The sequence below is a fragment of the Mustela putorius genome, unplaced genomic scaffold (genome assembly GCF_011764305.1).
Source record: "Mustela putorius furo isolate JIRA1106 unplaced genomic scaffold, ASM1176430v1.1 tig00003834_pilon_pilon_pilon, whole genome shotgun sequence".
Lineage (NCBI taxonomy): Eukaryota > Metazoa > Chordata > Mammalia > Carnivora > Mustelidae > Mustela > Mustela putorius.
In genome coordinates, this window is record NW_025421987.1 from 86,121,886 (window position 1) to 86,139,761 (window position 17,876).

Here is a 17,876-nt window from a genome sequence, read left to right on the forward strand (position 1 = left end):
TGTTACTTCTCTATGCATAGGAAAGAATGACAGGTTGTGGACATCCTATGGTCCCCAGGAAGTTACAACAAATATTGCTGAGCCCCTTGCAAAGCAGCAAGCACGATTTTGCACAAACAACAGCACTGTGGACAGAAGTCATACACCGAGTATAGGCTGCCACACTTCTCTGAGTTCCCTACTCTAGTATGAAGCACTTGACGCCCTCACTACTCCCACCCGGGTTCTGCCTACAACGTTAGCACTGTTAGGTTTTTGACACCTTGCCTCTCTTTCTGGTTACTTCCTCTGCCTCTCCATGGGTGAATTCTCTACTCACTCACAGAGACCCTTCCTGCTGACTCAAACCTGCCAACTATCTCCACTCCATCTTTGAGACTAGGGGCTAAATTTCACCACAGCTTTCCCTGCTGAATTCATGCCGCCTCTGGATTCTGAGTTTGCCAAGTGCTGTGCAAAATGGTCAGGAGTTGTGGAGTGAAGGTTTGTTGAAGGGCCTGTAAGTTTTCCTATCAGTGCCGTGTGAGTGAAGTGGATAGGGGTCAAAATGAATTTATGGCTTAGTGGCGTTTATCAGGGATTCATCCTGTTTTTTTTTTTTTTTTTTTTAAGATTTTATTTATTTTTTTATTTGACAGAGAGAGATCACAAGTAGGCAGAGAGGCAGGCAGAGAGAGAGGAGGAAGCAGACTCCCTACTGAGCAGAGATCCCGAAGCGGGGCTTGATCCCAGAACCCCGGGATCATGAGCTGAGCCGAAGGCAGAGGCTTAATAACCCACTGAGCCACCCAGACGCCCTGGGGATTCATTGTTGACATTTCCAACAATCAAAGCACTTGGAAACCTCAACTTAATCCTGAGTTTCTCTCCTTAGCTATTATGGTATTGATACAAGTTTATTCACTGGGATCGAAATGATTTATCCAATAAAGATGGACTCAGAGGCATAGGAAGCACATTCCTAAAGATCTGATCCATTAGAATAATCAGACAGAAGGCACAAAGAGAAGGTTCAGCTGCTTTGTATTTCAGAGCAATCTTACTTTGGATCTTTTGATTTAATATCAGTGAAATTCCATGAGCATTTCCTGATGCAAGCACGTGAGTCATAACCTGGAAGGCTGAATCATAGTCTACTGCTAGGGGGTCCTGCTAAGCTCTGCCATTCTTTCAGAGGAGGGTTGCCCAGGTAAGCCAATTTTTTCAGATAGTCACAAGGCTCTAGTTGTGGAATATCAGGATTCTGCCTGTAGTATTTCTGCAACTTTTCTAGCACTGTGGGCAACCCCACTGTGGAGGCGTAGAACATGGGCCCACCCTTGTGCCTTGGCCATCCGTACCCATGTAAATAGACAACATCGATGTGCTCTGGAGTGGCAGCCATCCCTTCTCCCAAGATACGGAATGCTTCATTGATGAGTGAGTACAAACAGCGCTCGAGGATCTCATCCTGGCTAATGACACGTGGCTCGATGTGATAGGTTTGTCTGTACTGTGACAGGAATTCAGAGAGCCAGGGGTCAGGTTTGTGAATCCTACCCAGTGGCTTATCATATAGATACCAACCCTTTCCTGTCTTCTGGCCAAACCGTCCTGATTCACAGAGCATATCAGGAATTGGGCAATATCTCTCACTGCCTCGCTTTCGGGCAGGCGTTCCTGAAGGCAACATAGGTCCAGTAAGACCTTGCCCTTGTCGAGATTTCCAACCCACATCCAATCCAGCAAGATCTGACACTCTAAAAGGTCCCATTTTGAAACCAAACTCTTCCAGCACCTGATCTATCTCCTCTGGCTTACTGCCCTCTTCCAACAAGAAATATGTCTGATTGTAATAAGGCTTCAACATTCGATTGCCAACAAATCCAAAACAGTTACCTACAACTACTCCAATTTTTTTCATTTTTTTTGATAAATTCATAACTGTGGCAATGGTAGTAGGGGAAGAGTACTGGCTGGGAATAATCTCTAACAACTTCATGATGTGAGCTGGTGAGAAGAAGTGAGTGCCAATGACCAAGTGAGGGCGATCAGTGGAAGAAGCAATCTCGTCAATGTTCAAGGCTGAAGTATTGGTGCACAGAAAAGCTTCTGGCTTGCACACAGCTGATAGTTCAGCAAAGACCTGCTTCTTCAAGTTAATTTCCTCAAATACTGCTTCGATGACTAAATCTACACCACCTAGCTCCTTCAGGGATGTGGTTAACCTGGGTTTTGGTCCTAACCAATGGTGGCTGCTACGCTGCATTTTGGATGCTTCCTTTTCCAAGAGGGAGGTTATTATCTGATCAGCAGTCTCTAGCTGCTTCTTGTCCAATTCCACAGCAATCACAGGGATCTTGGCCTTCGCAAGAGCAGTGACAATGCCTCGGCCCATTGTTCCCAAGCCTGCAGATGAGAGTGAAGAGAAAAAAGAATGGTTCAGTGATATTGGGAACTGAAAAATTACTCGGTAAATGGAAGGCTTCTGTGGCAACAGGGCATTTATAGAGATCGATGCGAGGAATACAAATGGACTGAATATTAGTTAAAATTAGGCTCTGTGTTAAATGCTCCAGAGGATGTGACATTGAGTAATATTCACAAGTGCGCGCACACACACACACACACACACAATATTAGGACTGATAAACAAGTTCAGCAAGGTTGTATAATACAAGATCTATATATAAGAATCAATTGTATTCTATATACTAGCAATGAATAATCAGAATATGAAATTAAGAAAAAAATTCTACTTATACTAGCATTAACAAAAATAAAGTACTTCAGAATAAATTTAAGAAAGAATTGTAAGACTTATAACACTAAAACCCACAAATCATTCCTGAAATAAAGAAGACCTAATAAAGAGATATACATCCCCTGTTCTCATAGGTCAGGAGACTGAATATTGTTAATATGGCAATACTACCCAAACCGATCTGCACCACCAATGCAATCCTTATCAAAAATTCAACTGGATTTTTGTAGAAATCAACAAATTAAATTAAGCCAATCCTAAAGTTCATACATAAATATAAGGAATCATGAATCACCAACGACATTATTAAAAAAGAAGAACAAAGTTGTTGGAGGATTCACTCTTCCCAATTTAAAAACTTATGACAAAGCTAAAGTATTCAAGTATTCAAGTGTGGTATAAGGGTAGACCTACAGAATTGAGAGTCCTGAAATAATTTCGTAACTGTGGCCAACTGGCCAAGATAATTCAATGGGGGAAGAATAGTCTTTTCAACAAATGAAGCTGGGATAACTGGGTATCCGCATGCAAAAGTATGATGTTGGACTACTGTGCACCATAAACAAAAATTAATTCAAAATGGATCAGGGACTGAAGTAGGAGCTAAAACCATAACTCCTGTGAGTAATTCTCCATGATTTTTGATAAGGCAATGGTTTCTTACGACATCAAAAGCATAAACAACAAAAACAAAAAAATAAATAAATTAGATAACATCAAAATCAAAAAATTTTTGTGCTTCAAAGGATACCATAAAGAGAGTAAAAAGAACCCATGGAATCATCTATCTAATAAGGGACTTGTATTAAAATATATAAACAATTCTTACAACTCACAATAAAAATACGATTTAACTTAAACATTTTTTCTGAAGAAAATACACAAACAGCTAATAAGCCACGAGAAGATGCATCCTTAATCATGAAGGAAATGCAAATCAAAACCACCATGAGCTACCACTTCACACCCATTAGGAGGGAGATCATTAAAAAGAGAGATGTACAAGTGAGGATATAGTGAACTTGAAATCCTGACACACTGCAGGAAGATTATAAATCTTTTCCCCAGACTGGGGAAGGGAAAAGGAAAGGGAGTATTACTTTAAGCAAAGGCAAGAAGAAGAGAACATGTAGACAAATTATTTGATGGCAATTCAATATTTCTTCCCCTTACCATTTCATTTTTCTTCTGGGCACATGGAAAACTATTCTAGATCCTTCATTTTTTTAAAGATTTTATGTATTTATTTGAGAGAGACACACAGCGAGAGAGAGGACACAAGCAGAGGGAGTGGGAGAGGGAGAAGCAGGCTTCCCGCCACACAGGGAACCCGATGCAGGGCTCGATCCCACGATCCTGGGATCATGACCTGAGCTGAAGGCAGACGCTTAATGACCAGCTGAAGGCACCACCCAGGTGCCCCGATTCTGGATCCCTTGTATCCTGATAGGGCCTGTGAGTATTTCCGGTCAATGAAATGGGAAAGGAGTGTAGTGTGGGATAGCGATTGGGGCCCAGGACCTCCCACAAGATCCTTAATTACTTTCGGGATGTAGAGGTTTCAGAGAACAACTGTGAGGCCTTGGAAGAGACCCTTGAGCAGGTGTTGGCAAACTAGGGTCTGTGTGCCAAATCCATCCCACCGTCTATTTTTGTACTACCTATGAGCTACGGATGTTTTTGCATTTTGAATAATTAAAAAAAGAACAAAAACAAAAACAACAATATTTTGTGACACATACAAATTATGTCAAATTCAAATTTTAGTCTCATAAATAAAGTCTTACTGGAGCACAACCACAGTCATTTGTTTCCATATCATCTATGGCTGTTTTGTGTGCAGAGTTGTTTTGGTGCTGCAAAAGAGATCATACAGCCCAGAAAGCCTAAAATATTTACCATCTGGCCCTTCAAAAAAAAGTTCACTGACCCTTGTTCAGGAGAATGGCAGAGTCATTATTTAGAAAAAACCTTGTCCTAGAATGGCCTTATAGAGCAAGCAGGAAATAAATCTTTATTGTGTTAAGCCACTGAGATTGTTATCTGTTACAGCAGCAAGTTATCTATTACTTCATCAACCCACTGTGGATGAAACTGTTTTGTGAAAACTATTTATATATTATTCTTCTGTACTTCTCATTGACTAGCTTTGGGGATTGGTTGGTTTTGTTTTGTTTTTTGGGGATTGGTTTTGAATACAGAACGTTATCAGACATCAGAAATCCTTGTTTCTCTGGAATATATTTAAGCTTCAAACTGTATTAATTTATTTAATGTAAGAAATATATTAAATTAGTTAAAAACATTTAATTTTCCAAAATTAATAAACATCTGCATTTCACTCAGTAGCCAGAAGGCTGGATAGCTCTCGCTGCTATAGCAACTTATATCCAAAACTTCTGCCTGGGTAAAGGGTTCAAATGGGGTTCAAAACCCTGGCCTCCTAGCTTTCAGTCCCAAGCCTCACATAAGAGTATTTTCAAGAGTATAGAAATTATAATCTCTCAGAGACAATGAGGACTAACAAGATGTAATGTGAAAATACGTTGTAAAGTGTCACATAAGGTAGGCAGGATCTCAGAAAGGACCACAGAGCAGTGAAGAAAAAGCACCTGGGAGTATCAAGCACAGTTCTTCTGCGTTCACCTCGTGGAGCGGACCTGAATGACCTGGAATCCGAATCACGACGTGGACCAAACTAATGCTTTTTGCAAGTGTCCCAGCCATAGCTTTAGATTCTTTTCAGCTCTATAAACGGACACATCTCATTTAATCACTGGAACAATAAAAACATGAAAACACAATGTATATTTATTTCAGAAAGTTTTTAGCTCCGGGCACCTGGGTGGCTCAGTCGGTTGGGCAGCTGACTCTTGGTACTGGCTCAGGTCATGATCTCAGGGTTCTGGGATCGAGCCCCACATCAGGATCTGTACTCAGTGGGGAGTCTGCTTCAGGTTCTCTCCCTCTCTTTTTGCCCCTCCCCCTGCCCACACACACACTTTCTCTCTCCCCTCTCTCCCCTCTTCTCTTTCACCCAAACAAATAATTGTAAAAAAATATAAATAAATAGTTCTTAGCTCCTAATTTCTCTTCTCATGAACTTGTGGTCTCAAAGATCTCTAAAAAAAGGGGAGAGCCTGAAAAACCAAGATTTTCATTGTTGATAGTTATGTTTCCAAAGGTGCATATTGTATTTATACTGAATTTAGTTCCCTAATTGTTCCTCATTAAACACATGGAGGGGCAAGGGGTCCTGCTTCCCTAACAACTCATTGTCTTTAACTGCCAAGGAATTAATTCTAGTCAAGGACCTCTTGACTAGAATTGACAGAAGTAAAGAAAGAACAAAGGATGCATTCATTGAAGGTTCTGCAGTTTTGGTCAACTGCAGTCTTCTCCCTTTTGGATGGCTCTAGAGCTCAGGCAAGGAGGGGGGACATGAACTTGCAGTAGTGCTGACCTGTTCTGAGAAGCCTGGAAATGGGCTCATGGAAGAGCACACTTGGGGTTTTTCCAGGAGCAGAGTGAAAGGCCGGTAGATAAGTCATGGAGTTGGAGGGCACCGACAAGAGAGTGGCTGAAGGGATGACCCTGGAAGTGAAATTTAGAAAGAGAAGAAAGTAAAGATAAGGGGAGCTGATCAAGTAATGGATAGAGTTGGCACAACCAATGAAGAGATGTGAGAAGACACAAGGTTGTGGGGGAAAGGTCAGAATTTAAATTGCAGACGTGGAGATACATTAGGGTATAGGCAAGAGCCAAGGAAAAGTCCTAAGTAGGGGTCACGGGAAGTGAAATGAGGTGAACGTCACCGGATCTGAGGAGGCAAAGACACCAGAAAGCAGCAGGGCTGGATGCATTGTCCCCACAGACGATGGCAACAATTGGGTGACAGCAGGATTTGGGGGAAAGTGTGAGCCAGCCAAATTTTTCAGCAAATGGCTGAAAAATGGTGTGGTAGGAGTAATAACAGTAACAAGGAGGGAGAGAGCCATCAGACCAGGTGGCAGAACCACGGAAGAGTGTCCTGAAAGACACAATGGTCTGGGAAGGGAATTGGAAAGAGATACAGGCAGGTTGGGAGGTGGGGCGTGGACTGTGAAAGAAGCAGCAGCATTTTTCTGAGAGGGCTGCAGAAGGAGTGGGTGCCCGCGTAAGCCAGGTCTCCGGCAGGAAGCAGATCAGGCTGTAGGAGCATTCCAGAGGGCACAGGGAACAGCAGGAGGCTGCATCACAACGTGGAGACAGACGCGATGACGAAGGGGGAAATAACTAAACTCTCTCACTTTTTTTTTTTTTAAGAATTTTTTTTTAAAGATTTTATTTATTTATTTAACAGACAGAGATCACAAGCAGGCAGAGAGAGGAGAAAGCAGGCTCCCCACCGAGCAGAGAGCCCGATGTGGCGGTCTACCCCAGGACCCTGGGATCATGACCTGAGCCAAAGGCAGAGGCTTTAACCCACTGAGCCACCCAGGCGCCCCAAACTCTCTCACTTTATTTGTATCCAAGTTATCTTCTGTGGATTTTTAAATGCTTCTTCAAATATTTTTCTGAACAATATGGGGTCTACTTAAAAAAAAAATTAAAAACTTTTAGACATTTCATGCTGGACATGAATCGGAAATATTTTTTTAAAAGGCTCACAGCAAGGAAATAGGGAAATTCTCAAACAACGGCTGATGAACTCAATACCGATAAATTTCATCTTTGTTGTTACATTGCATTAATTATCCTTGGTTTGAAGGAATATAGAGAAGAAGCAGAGTAAGTGCACAACAACTACAAACAAACATTGGTGCTGCTGAAAAAAAGCACAAAAAAGAAACATTCATAGTTCTCTGTCACACTCTCTATCCACCTCCTTTAAAAATCACAAGTGAGGGGTGCCTGGGTGCAGTTGGTTAAGCAGCTAGCTGCCTTTGGCTTGGTTCATGATCCCAGGGTCCTGTGATCCAGCCCTGTGTTGGGCTCCTGCTCAGCTGAGAGCCTGCTTCTCCCTCTCCCTCTGCTGCCCTCTCTGCCTACTTGTGTTCTATCTGTCTGTCAAATAAATAAAATCTTCAAATAAATAAATAAATAAATTCTTCAAAATAAATAAATAAATAAAAATCACAAGTGAGTGGGGGGATGGGGTACCTGGAGGATGGGCGTTAAGGAGGGCACATGATGGGATGAAGACTGGATCTTATACACAACTGATGAATCCCTGAATTTTACCTCTTAAACTACTAACACAGTATATATTAATTGGTTGAATCTAAATAAAATAAAATAAATAAAAATCACAAGTGAAGAGTCAATGCTGGAAAGATCACAGCGTGACTGATACGGTAGCCTGAGAGGATGCAGCGTGGGCTCTTTCCCTCCAAACAGGGTTGTTGCTAGACAGCTGGGTAAGGGTTGAGAAGGTTGACACTTTATAGTAAACTATGGACTCCTCCTTTGGAAGACTGTACATCAGCTGACACACATAACATTTTGCTCACCATTTCATGGGGTTTAGAATCCACCAAAGAGCACTCCTGGTCAATACTAAGAACAAGGGAAGCTTGGGAAGGTAGCTAAAAAAAAGGCAATCAAAGGGCTAGCTTCTGAGGACAGAAGACATTTTGTTTGGGAAAATCCCAGAGGGAAAAAGTAGGGAAGTCACTGTTTCAGGATGCAGAGAGATTTGAGGTTAATAGAGTCGAATGGGAAGTGAATGAATCCAGGCACCAAGAAGGCAGAGCCTTCATTCTAAATACCTAGCTACAAGAGTGACAAACCGTACTTTGGAAATGTGGTACAAATAATAATCATTGCTGGGAGATCCAGGAGCAAGAGATTCATGCAGGGGAGAAGAGGCAAGGAGTTAAAAAAAAAACAAAAAAACAAAAAACAACCCAGAGTCTAGAGTCAGACAGACCTAGTGTCAGACCCTCACACCGCTTGTGTTTAGCTCACTGGTGAGGAGGTTGGTGTCTCTAGGCCTCACATGTAAAACGAAGATCATTCCCAGGCTGGGGTAAACAAGTTAGCTGCACAAGTGAAGTGCTTAGTATAGAGCCCAGGACCTGGTGGCCCTAAGCAAACATCAGGATTTCTTATGTGCAGATATGGAGAATGACTTTAACCCCATCATGTTCTTACCGACAACGCCAACTGAGGAGATGGGCTGTGCCGTTGCTGTTTTCCAGGATGCTCCCGAGGGGATTGACCACTTACTGGCATTCCTCTCCGCAAAGAAAACATATTGCAGGGCTCTAGCCTGCCCTGATTTCTGAAGGTACATGAACAGCTCCTCCTCCTTCTTGATGCCCACTTCATAGGGATACTGGACGGCAGCCTGGATCGCACGGACACAGGTCTCCTGAGAAAGGCACCCAGGATGCTGCTTCCGCATCTTCAGAAGGGCTTCATTGAAAATGCTGTCCATGTTGGGGAAGCTCTGAATTGGCTTGTTGCAGAGTCTACGGGATTCCAGAGGCTGATCTGGAAGGAAGGAGAAAGAAAATAGGACCTTTGGAAATGTTACTTATACAAAGGGAAAAGGAGTATGTAATAATAATAATAATAATAATAATCTGTTCCAATTCAAAGTACAAAATTAAATGCTCTTCATCAAGCTATTTACTATAGCACTAACATCAAAATATCTAATGTACCTTAGTCCGGTAAGATAGAATTTAGCAGATTCAATGCAATTTTCAAGTTACCTCACGTAGGCATAAAAGTTTCATTTTCCTTCTGTTTCAAAGTCAAGACAGTGCTATAATAGATCAAATTTTATACTCTCAGTGAGTTTAAGGAAAATATTTCTGAGTTAAGAATGACCCTGCAACTGCACTACAAAATAGATGTAGTGAAAAGAAGGGCCATCTGTACCCCAATGTTCATAGCAACAATGGTCACAGTTACCAAACTATGGAAAGAACCAAGATGCCCTTCAACAGATAAATGGATAAAGAAGATATGGTCCATATATACTATGGAGTATTGTGCCTCCATCGGAAAGGATGAATACCCAACTTTTGCATCAACATGGATGGGACTGGAGGAGATGATGCTGAGTGAAATAAGTCAAGCAAAGAGAGCCAATTATCATATGGTTTCACTTACTTGTGGAGCACAAGGAATAACATGCAGGAAATGGGGAGATGGAGAGGAGAAGTGGGTTGGGGGAAATCGGATGGGGAGACAAACCATGAGAGACTGTGGACTCTGAGAAACAAACTAAGGGTTTTGGAGGGGAGTGGGTGGGGGGTTAGGTGAGCTGGCAGTGGGTATTATGTATTGCATGGAGCACTGGGTGTGGTGCCTAAACAATGAATTATGGATCACTGACAAAATTTAAATTAAATTAAATTTTTTAAAAAAAGAATATTTTAGATTCAAAATAATCTCAATTCCATTCCTAATAGTAACAAAGACTTAGAAGACCTGGAAAAGAAGTCAGTGTCTCTTAGTACAAGAGGAGACATACAAATCAGTGGAAGAGAATTGAGAGTTCAGAAATAAATCCTGACAGAGCCAACTGATTTTCAGCACAGGTGTCAAAACAATTTAACGCAAGGGGAATTTTTCCAATAAATGGTGCTAAAATAACTGGATAGCTATATGCAAAAGAAAGAAAGAAGAAATTAGAGCCTTACCTAGAACCATATATAAAAATTAACTCAAGGTGGAACATAAATCTAAATTAAAGAGCTAAAACTATAAAAATTTCTAGAAAATAACACATGGAAAATCTTCATGACCCTGGGTTAGACAAAGTATTCTTAGTATGATTCATGAAAGAAAAAAATCAATAACCTGGAGGTCATCAAAATTCAAGACTTTGTACTTGAAAGAATAGTATCATGAAAATGAAATGATAAACTACAGATTGGGAGAAAATATTTGTATGGTAGACAAGGGTGTGCTGCACATGCCCAGTGTCTACTTCCTGATCCCTAGAACCTGAGTATATAACCTTACATGGCAAAGGGATTCTACAGATATAATTATTGGTAAAGAACTGAGGTGTGGAGATTATCCTTTATTGTCTAGATATTCCCAGCCTAATCATATGAGTCCTTAAAAGAGGAGACCCTTTGCTAGTTATGGTGAAAGAGACATTGATAATGAAGAAACATCAGAGAGACACAACATGGCAAAGATGTGACCTATTGGTGATGATATGGCTTTGATGATGGAAGAAGGGGGCCAAGAATCAAGGAATTCTCTGGGCCATTACCTTGACTTACAACCAGCAAGAACATGAGGACCTTGGTCCCACAACACAAGATACTGAATTATGCCAACAACCTGAGTGAGCAGGAAACAGATTCTCCTGAAGAGCCATCAAAAGGAGTATGGCTTCAGACACCTGCATTTTAGGTAAGTGAGACCTACCCAGCAGACTTCTGACCTATTGATCTATAAGATAATAACACTGTGTCATTTAAACTGCTAAACTTGTGGTTATTTGTTAGCAAAGCAAGAGAAAACCAATACAATTTGTAAATCAAATATCTAATGAAGTATTTGTAACTGGAGTCTGGGGAGAATTCTTGTGACTCAACCGTAAGAAGGCAAACGACTCAGTTTTTTAAATGGGCAAAAACTTGAGTGGCTATTTCACCAAAGAAGATATAGGAATGGCTAATACATATGTGAAAAGGTGTTCAATAGCATTAGTCATTAAAGAAATGCAAATAAAAATCACACTGATTTAAAAAAAAAAAAACCCATAGTGAATGTGGTAGATTGTCTCTAAGTAATAGGTTGTCATTTCTGAGATTAAGTTACAAAAAGACTCAGGTTCCTCTTGTTCAACCTCTCTTCCTCTCTCACTCGTTCATTCTGGTGGAAGCCAGCTGTCATGTGTGAGTGGCCCTTTGGTGAAGCCCACGTGGGAAAGAACTGAAGAAGAACTCTTTCAGCCAACAGCCAGTGAGGAGCTAAGACCCTCAGCCCAACAGACCACATGGAGCCGAATCCTATGAACGTGAATCAGGTTGGAAGCAGATCATCCCTTAGCCAAGCCTTGAGGTGGAAAGCGCCACAGAAAATACCTTGAAAGCAATCTTGTGTGGAATCTGCAACCAGAGAACCTAGTTCACCCCACCTACATTCCTGACACAGAGACTGCCAGGTAAAAGAGGTTTGATTTTAAGCAGTTAAATTTGGGAGTAATTTGTTGTGTAGCTAGAGATAATGAAGACACACCCACTAGAATGACTATTACCAGAAAGACATCACTACGAGGTGTTGGTGATGATGTGGAGTAGCCAGAATCCTCAGCCATTGTTTGTGAAAATCTGAAACAGGACAGTAAAGCTACTTTGGAAAACAGTGAGGCAGTTCCTTGAAAGGATAAGCTTATTGGTTAACCCAGCAATTTCACTCCAAGGAATCTACCTAAGAGAAATGAAGACATAAACCTTGTACACAAATATCCATAACAGTATTATTCATACTAGCTCATCAACTGATGAAGGGATAAAGAAAATGCAGTATGGATATGCACCATACTGTTCAGCAATAAAAATATTATTGGCAAATTGCTGAAGCATGCTACAATTCAAATGAACCTCAGAAACATCATGCAACCTGAAAAGAAGCCAGATCAGAAGATTATATATGATATGATGCTATTCATGGTAAATGTCCAGGAAAGGTAAATCCACGGAGACAGAAAGATTAGTGGTTGGCTAAGGCCAGGGGTGGTAGTGGGATAAAGCTGCAACAAAATATGAGGGAAATTTTCGGGGTGGTGACAAGTCTTAAAATTGACTCATGGGGATGGCTGTGCAACTATATACAGTGAACTGAATTATGCCTCATTAAAACTGTTTTTAAAAATGCCTAGAAATGAATTTATCAAGAAATGTATAAGACCTTTAAGAAGATAACTATACCATTTTATTGGAGAACATATAAAGTCTCTAAAAAGAGAGAGATTCCATGTTCCTGGATATAAACATTTTGTAACATAAAAATATAAACATTTCCCATATATATTATATATGAATTTCTAATTTCTAATCAGAACACTTGTGGTTCTATATTTTTAAAAAATTACTCAACAGGAGTGCCTGGCTGCTCAGCTGGTAGAGCACATGACTCTTGATCTCAGCGTCGTAAGTTCGAGCCCAACATTGGGGTGGAGCCTACTTAAAAAACAATAGTAATAAAAGCAAAAATAACTCAATAGAATGATTTTTTTTTCAACAGAATGATGATTCTAAGGTTTGCATGAAAGGATAAATGTGTATGAGAAATGTATCAAATAAGACATGATGTTAAACTTTCTTCAGAATATACTTAGATAAAATTCCTAAAAATCTGTTATAGCCTCGTGTAATGTTATCAGTCATAATTTCAAGATGTATGTCACAGAAATAACCAAATTCTCTTGTCAACTGCAATATAATAAACTCTCTTGTCAGTTGCATTATAATAAACGCATTATCAGATCTTCAAATAAAAAGAATGAATGTGGAACATTATATTACCAAAACTGCTGTCTACCTATGCCAGAAACTGGTTTTTTTAAAAGATTATTTATTTATTTATTTGACACAGAGAGAGAGACCACAAGCAGGCAGAGAGAGAGGGGGAAGCAGGCTCCCTGCTGAGCAGAGAGCCGGATGTGGGGTTCCATCCCAGGACCCTGAGATCATGACCTGAGCCAAAGGCAGAGGCTTAACCCACTGAGCCACCGAGGTGTCCCAGAAACTGTTTTGGTTTTTTTAAGTGCTACCATCTCTTCAAGAATACACCATTACATCAAAAATGTATACCTCAGTTAATTAGACAGAAAACCCACCAGAAGATATAAAGTAGTTTCAGTATAAAAAGGCATGTGCACATGAACCTGTCTGGCATTGATGTGTTACCACGTATGTAAGGGAGACTGAGTAAGGTCTGGATTGAATCACGTACACATGTAAATTTATCTTTGAGGCACTGCATAATCTCAAACTTTTAAAAAAAAAAATTTATTTATTTATTTGACAGAGATCACAGGTAGGCAGAGAGGCAGGCGGAGAGAGAGGAAGGGAAGCAGGCTCCCTTCTGAGCACAGAGCCCGACGCAGGGCTCGATCCCAGGACCCTGGGACCGTGACCTGAGCCGAAGGCAGAGGCTTTAACCAACTGAGCCACCCAGGCGCCCTCAAACTTTCTTTAACCTAGGAGGCAACAATATTTCCTTAATGCCTGATGACTAAGTAGAATAAAAAATCATGGATTTTTAAATTAATGCTTTCCCATATGATGTTGAGAACAGGAAAGGAGGGGAACCCAATGGTTAGCTATATGGCCCCTGCTTGCCCTGCTATAGTTGGAAATATATGAACTCTACCCAACAGGTTTCCAATGACTGGCTCAGTTATCCAATGTGTTAGCCTGATCCTCACTTTCTAGGAAGGCAAGTTCAGCAGAGAAGGACGGAGACCTTTCCAGGGCCTACAGCTGATTTCATTTCCTGGTGGTCCAAAAGGGAAGACAAGAGTGGTCAGTGGGGAGCTGAGGTGAGAGGGGGAAACAAGTATGTGGAGGACAAAGTGCATGAGGAAAGGGGACTGAAGCACCAGTACTGTGGCATGAACAGGCAGCTGAGGCAGTCTGTTCGGGATCAGGGCACATCTTTGAGCTGGGTCTCTGTCCTTGTGACACTACCAGAATTCCCATCTGGTTAGGACAGATGGGAGTTATCCAAGGAATAGTACACATCAGAGTTATCCAAGGAATTCAAAAAATTCAGATGTGCGGGCCCCACTGTAGACCCAGCTCAGAATATTTCAGGGTGGGGCCTACACACAAGTATTTTTAAGACTTCAATATGTGATTTTGAGACATAGCTTCTCGAAAGTGTAAGAGCAGAGCATTAGGTCAGCGCTTGAGTCGAGGACAGCTGCAGCTCATGGCAAACTTCGTCCGGGGCCAGACACAGAAGAGGAAGAAAGAAAAAAAAAAAAAGAGAGAGAGAGAGAAAAGAAGAAAGGAAAGCCTGCTTAATGGAGTGCAGTAATAATTATTGCTGATCAGGATAATGCTTTTATCCTGGGGATACTCAGAATCTCTCGGACTGCAGGGCATTCTGGGAACTCCCCATGGCACCTGTCCAGACCAGTCCAGGGCCAAGCTGAGCCCATCCACTGGAGAGCTGGGATCTGGGCGCAAAAACAGATGCTTCTTCCCTGCTCAATTTCCTCTCTCTTTCCTGCCGAAGCTATAAAGGATGCTATTACCTTACAAATCTGTTCTATTAGAACAAAATATATTCAGAATTTCCCCTTTGGGTCTACAGGTATGGTGTTTTCAATGTGTGCTTCTTACACACTGGATTGTTTTAACGTCTTGGTGGTTTTAAATTCACTCAGCTGTATCCACATAATAAGAGAGCCAGGTATGGGCAGGTCAGCACCAGGAAAATGAAAAGAGGAACTAATTAGTGATTCAAGTATGCTTATAATTGAATTCTTTCCTTGACCCATTCACATTTTTTTCTTTAATTCTTTGAAGTATTGTAAGGCAGGCAAATATTCAAGTTTTGACTTTAAAAAAAAAGAGAAATAAGTGAATCACCCTCCTAAAGGAAGAAAAGGAGGTGATTATTTTCCCACTTTCTGGGAAACTGACAGGAAAAGATTTTCTCTGCCTAGTTTAAAGAGAGGCACAACATGCAATTTACAGAAATGGTTACCTAAGACATGGAGGACGGTCTCTTCTCCAATTCTGACAAACAGTAAGTAAGCTGTGTTTGTCACAGAAGCTCTGCAAAGGACAGACAGGACAACTGTACTTTTTCAGTCTTGCAGGAGATCACCCACAGAACTCAGGTATTACAAAAAAAAAGGCAGCTCAATTTAGACATGCGCTTAGGCCTTCTCTGGGAGGCAAGGTCACTCTGTTCTTGTGAAATGTGTGTATAAAGGTTCACAGAGAGCAAAAATAAATTATAAAAAGCTAAAGATAAAATGGAAAGAAAGACGATGATACCATTAAGATTTGTTTAAAGTCACAAAATCAAAATGAACACACAGACCAAAGTCTGTAGGCAGAATTAGAATCACTAAAAATGGCTAACACCGTGCGGTAAGAGTAACAGAACCCGTGTTCATTACAGGGACAAAAACGGTGTTAGGTTCTGAGTCGAGGCCCCCAGGTGGATGTCTCCTGTGCCCCTCTTTGGATAACAGCACACGCTTTCAACTTCATGCCAGGAACGTGCACGTGGGAATGGGGAGTTCTTACTCAGTTTGGGAATAAACAGGCTGCTGGCCAAATTCAAGTGCAAATAAATAGCATTTTACGGAACCCTCTCCTCCCCAGTTTAGCCAAAGCAATCTGGTTTGACCAAGTAATTCTAAATTCCTCTGCTAAATCCATTGCATTGCAGTAGTCTGAGGAGCTTCATATAACAAGAGTGTTAAGATGCATGACGCTAATTAACTTTCACAGTCAACTTTCCTCTCTGGGATGCATGTTAAATTGTAGAGAAATCGGCAACTTCCCAAATCTTCCCATGAATACATATACATGATATATATTATGTGGGGTTTGAACTCATAACCCTGAAAACAAGACTTGAGCTGAGATCAAGAGTTGAATGCTCAACGGATTGAACCACCCAGATGCCCCTCAAGTCATATTTTTAGATACGTGCTAACTTCCCATAACCCCCTTCTACTCTAACTGCTTCCAAACTGCTGATTACAACACTGACTATTAGAAATTCCTTTCCTGGGGCGCCTGGTTGGCTCAGTGGATTAAGCCGTTGCCTTCGGCTCAGGTCATGATCTCAGGGTCCTGGGATCGAGTCCCACATTGGGCCCTCTGCTCAGCAGGGAGCCTGCTTCCCTCTCTCTCTGCGTGCCTCTCTCCCTACTTGTGATCTCTGTCTGTCAAATAAATAAATAAAATCTTTAAAAAAAAAAAAAAAGAAATTCCTTTCCTTCTCTCCTTTCCTATTGGATATGGAAACTAATTAAGTTCCTTCATCTTTCCCTTGTTATTATTGTTTTACACATATACGCACACACATAAATGTATATAAATATCCTTATTATTATTTTTAAGTCAATATTTCAGCTGAAGAAGTTGATCGGGGGTTGGGGGTAGGACATAGGAATGGGGTGGGAATAGGCTTAATTAATGGAGTATTTTTACAAATAGGAAAGGAGAACCCAAATTTTACATGTATTTTAAAAATCGAAGTATAGGGGCACTGGGGTGGCTCAGTTGGCTAGGTAGGTGGCTCTTGATTTCAGTTCAGGCCAAGCTGGGCTCTGTGTTCAGTGGGGAGTCCGCTTGAGGATTCTTTCTCCCTCCCCCTCTGCCCCCACACACACACTCTCTCTCTAAAATAAATAAATACATTCTTTTTAAAAATTGAGGGATAGGGCGCCTGGGTGGCTCAGTGGGTTAAGCCGCTGCCTTCAGCTCAGGTCATGATCTCAGGGTCCTGGGATCGAGTCCCGCATCGGGCTCTCTGCTCAGCAGGGAGCCTGCTTCCTCCTCTCTCTCTCTGCCTGCCTCTCTGCCTACTTGTAATCTCTCTCTGTCAAATAAATAAATAAATCTTTAAAAAAAAAAAAAAATTGAGGGATAATTCACATACCATAAAAGTCACCATTTTAAAGTTTACTGTTCAGTGGTTTTTAGTATACTCACAAATACCCATTATAAAATATAAATATTTATTTTAAAAATATTTTTGTGGAGCCTCTCCTTCAAGTCAATCCATCATTTTTGTTCTGGCAAATAACCACATACTAATAGCTATATTTAAAAGCAAATAAAGACTAGAAAGGAGAAGGAGGAGAAGGGAAGGAAAGCCTGGGAACAAACAGAAAGGAAAAGCACAATGAAAATGAAAGGCAAGATAAATAAATCTGCCTACGCTGTGCATTTTATAAGATAATAAATGGCAAATGTACATATGATTCTATGAGATAGACCTTTGTTGAGCTGCACTATTTCCCTACCTTGTATCTCTGGTATTTTCTTTTTACAAAGCAACACCAAGGAGTCATAGAATTCCAAATAGTAGAACTCATTTTAAAAGCAACAACAGGGGCACCTGGGTAGCTCAGTCAGTTAAGTGTCTGACTCTTTTTTGGCTCAGGTCACGATCTCAGGGTTATAAGAGTGAGCCC

At 41.0% G+C, this 17,876-nt stretch overlaps 1 protein-coding gene across 8 annotated transcripts in view; it reads right to left on the reverse strand.

Annotated features, from left to right (window-relative positions):
* Nucleotides 1–1,006: 1,006 nt before the first annotated feature.
* The window catches only part of EHHADH (enoyl-CoA hydratase and 3-hydroxyacyl CoA dehydrogenase), a 44,998-nt gene continuing 28,128 nt past the window's right edge, over nt 1,007–17,876 (reverse strand). For all 8 annotated transcript variants that reach the window (XM_045088709.1, XM_004745171.3, XM_045088711.1 and 5 more), the window contains 2 exons: nt 8,879–9,220; nt 1,007–2,388 (listed from right to left, as the gene is read on the reverse strand). In XM_045088709.1, the coding sequence (XP_044944644.1) occupies nt 1,127–2,388; nt 8,879–9,220 (1,604 nt within the window). In that variant the 3' untranslated portion in view covers nt 1,007–1,126. The remainder of the gene's footprint in view (nt 2,389–8,878; nt 9,221–17,876) is intronic.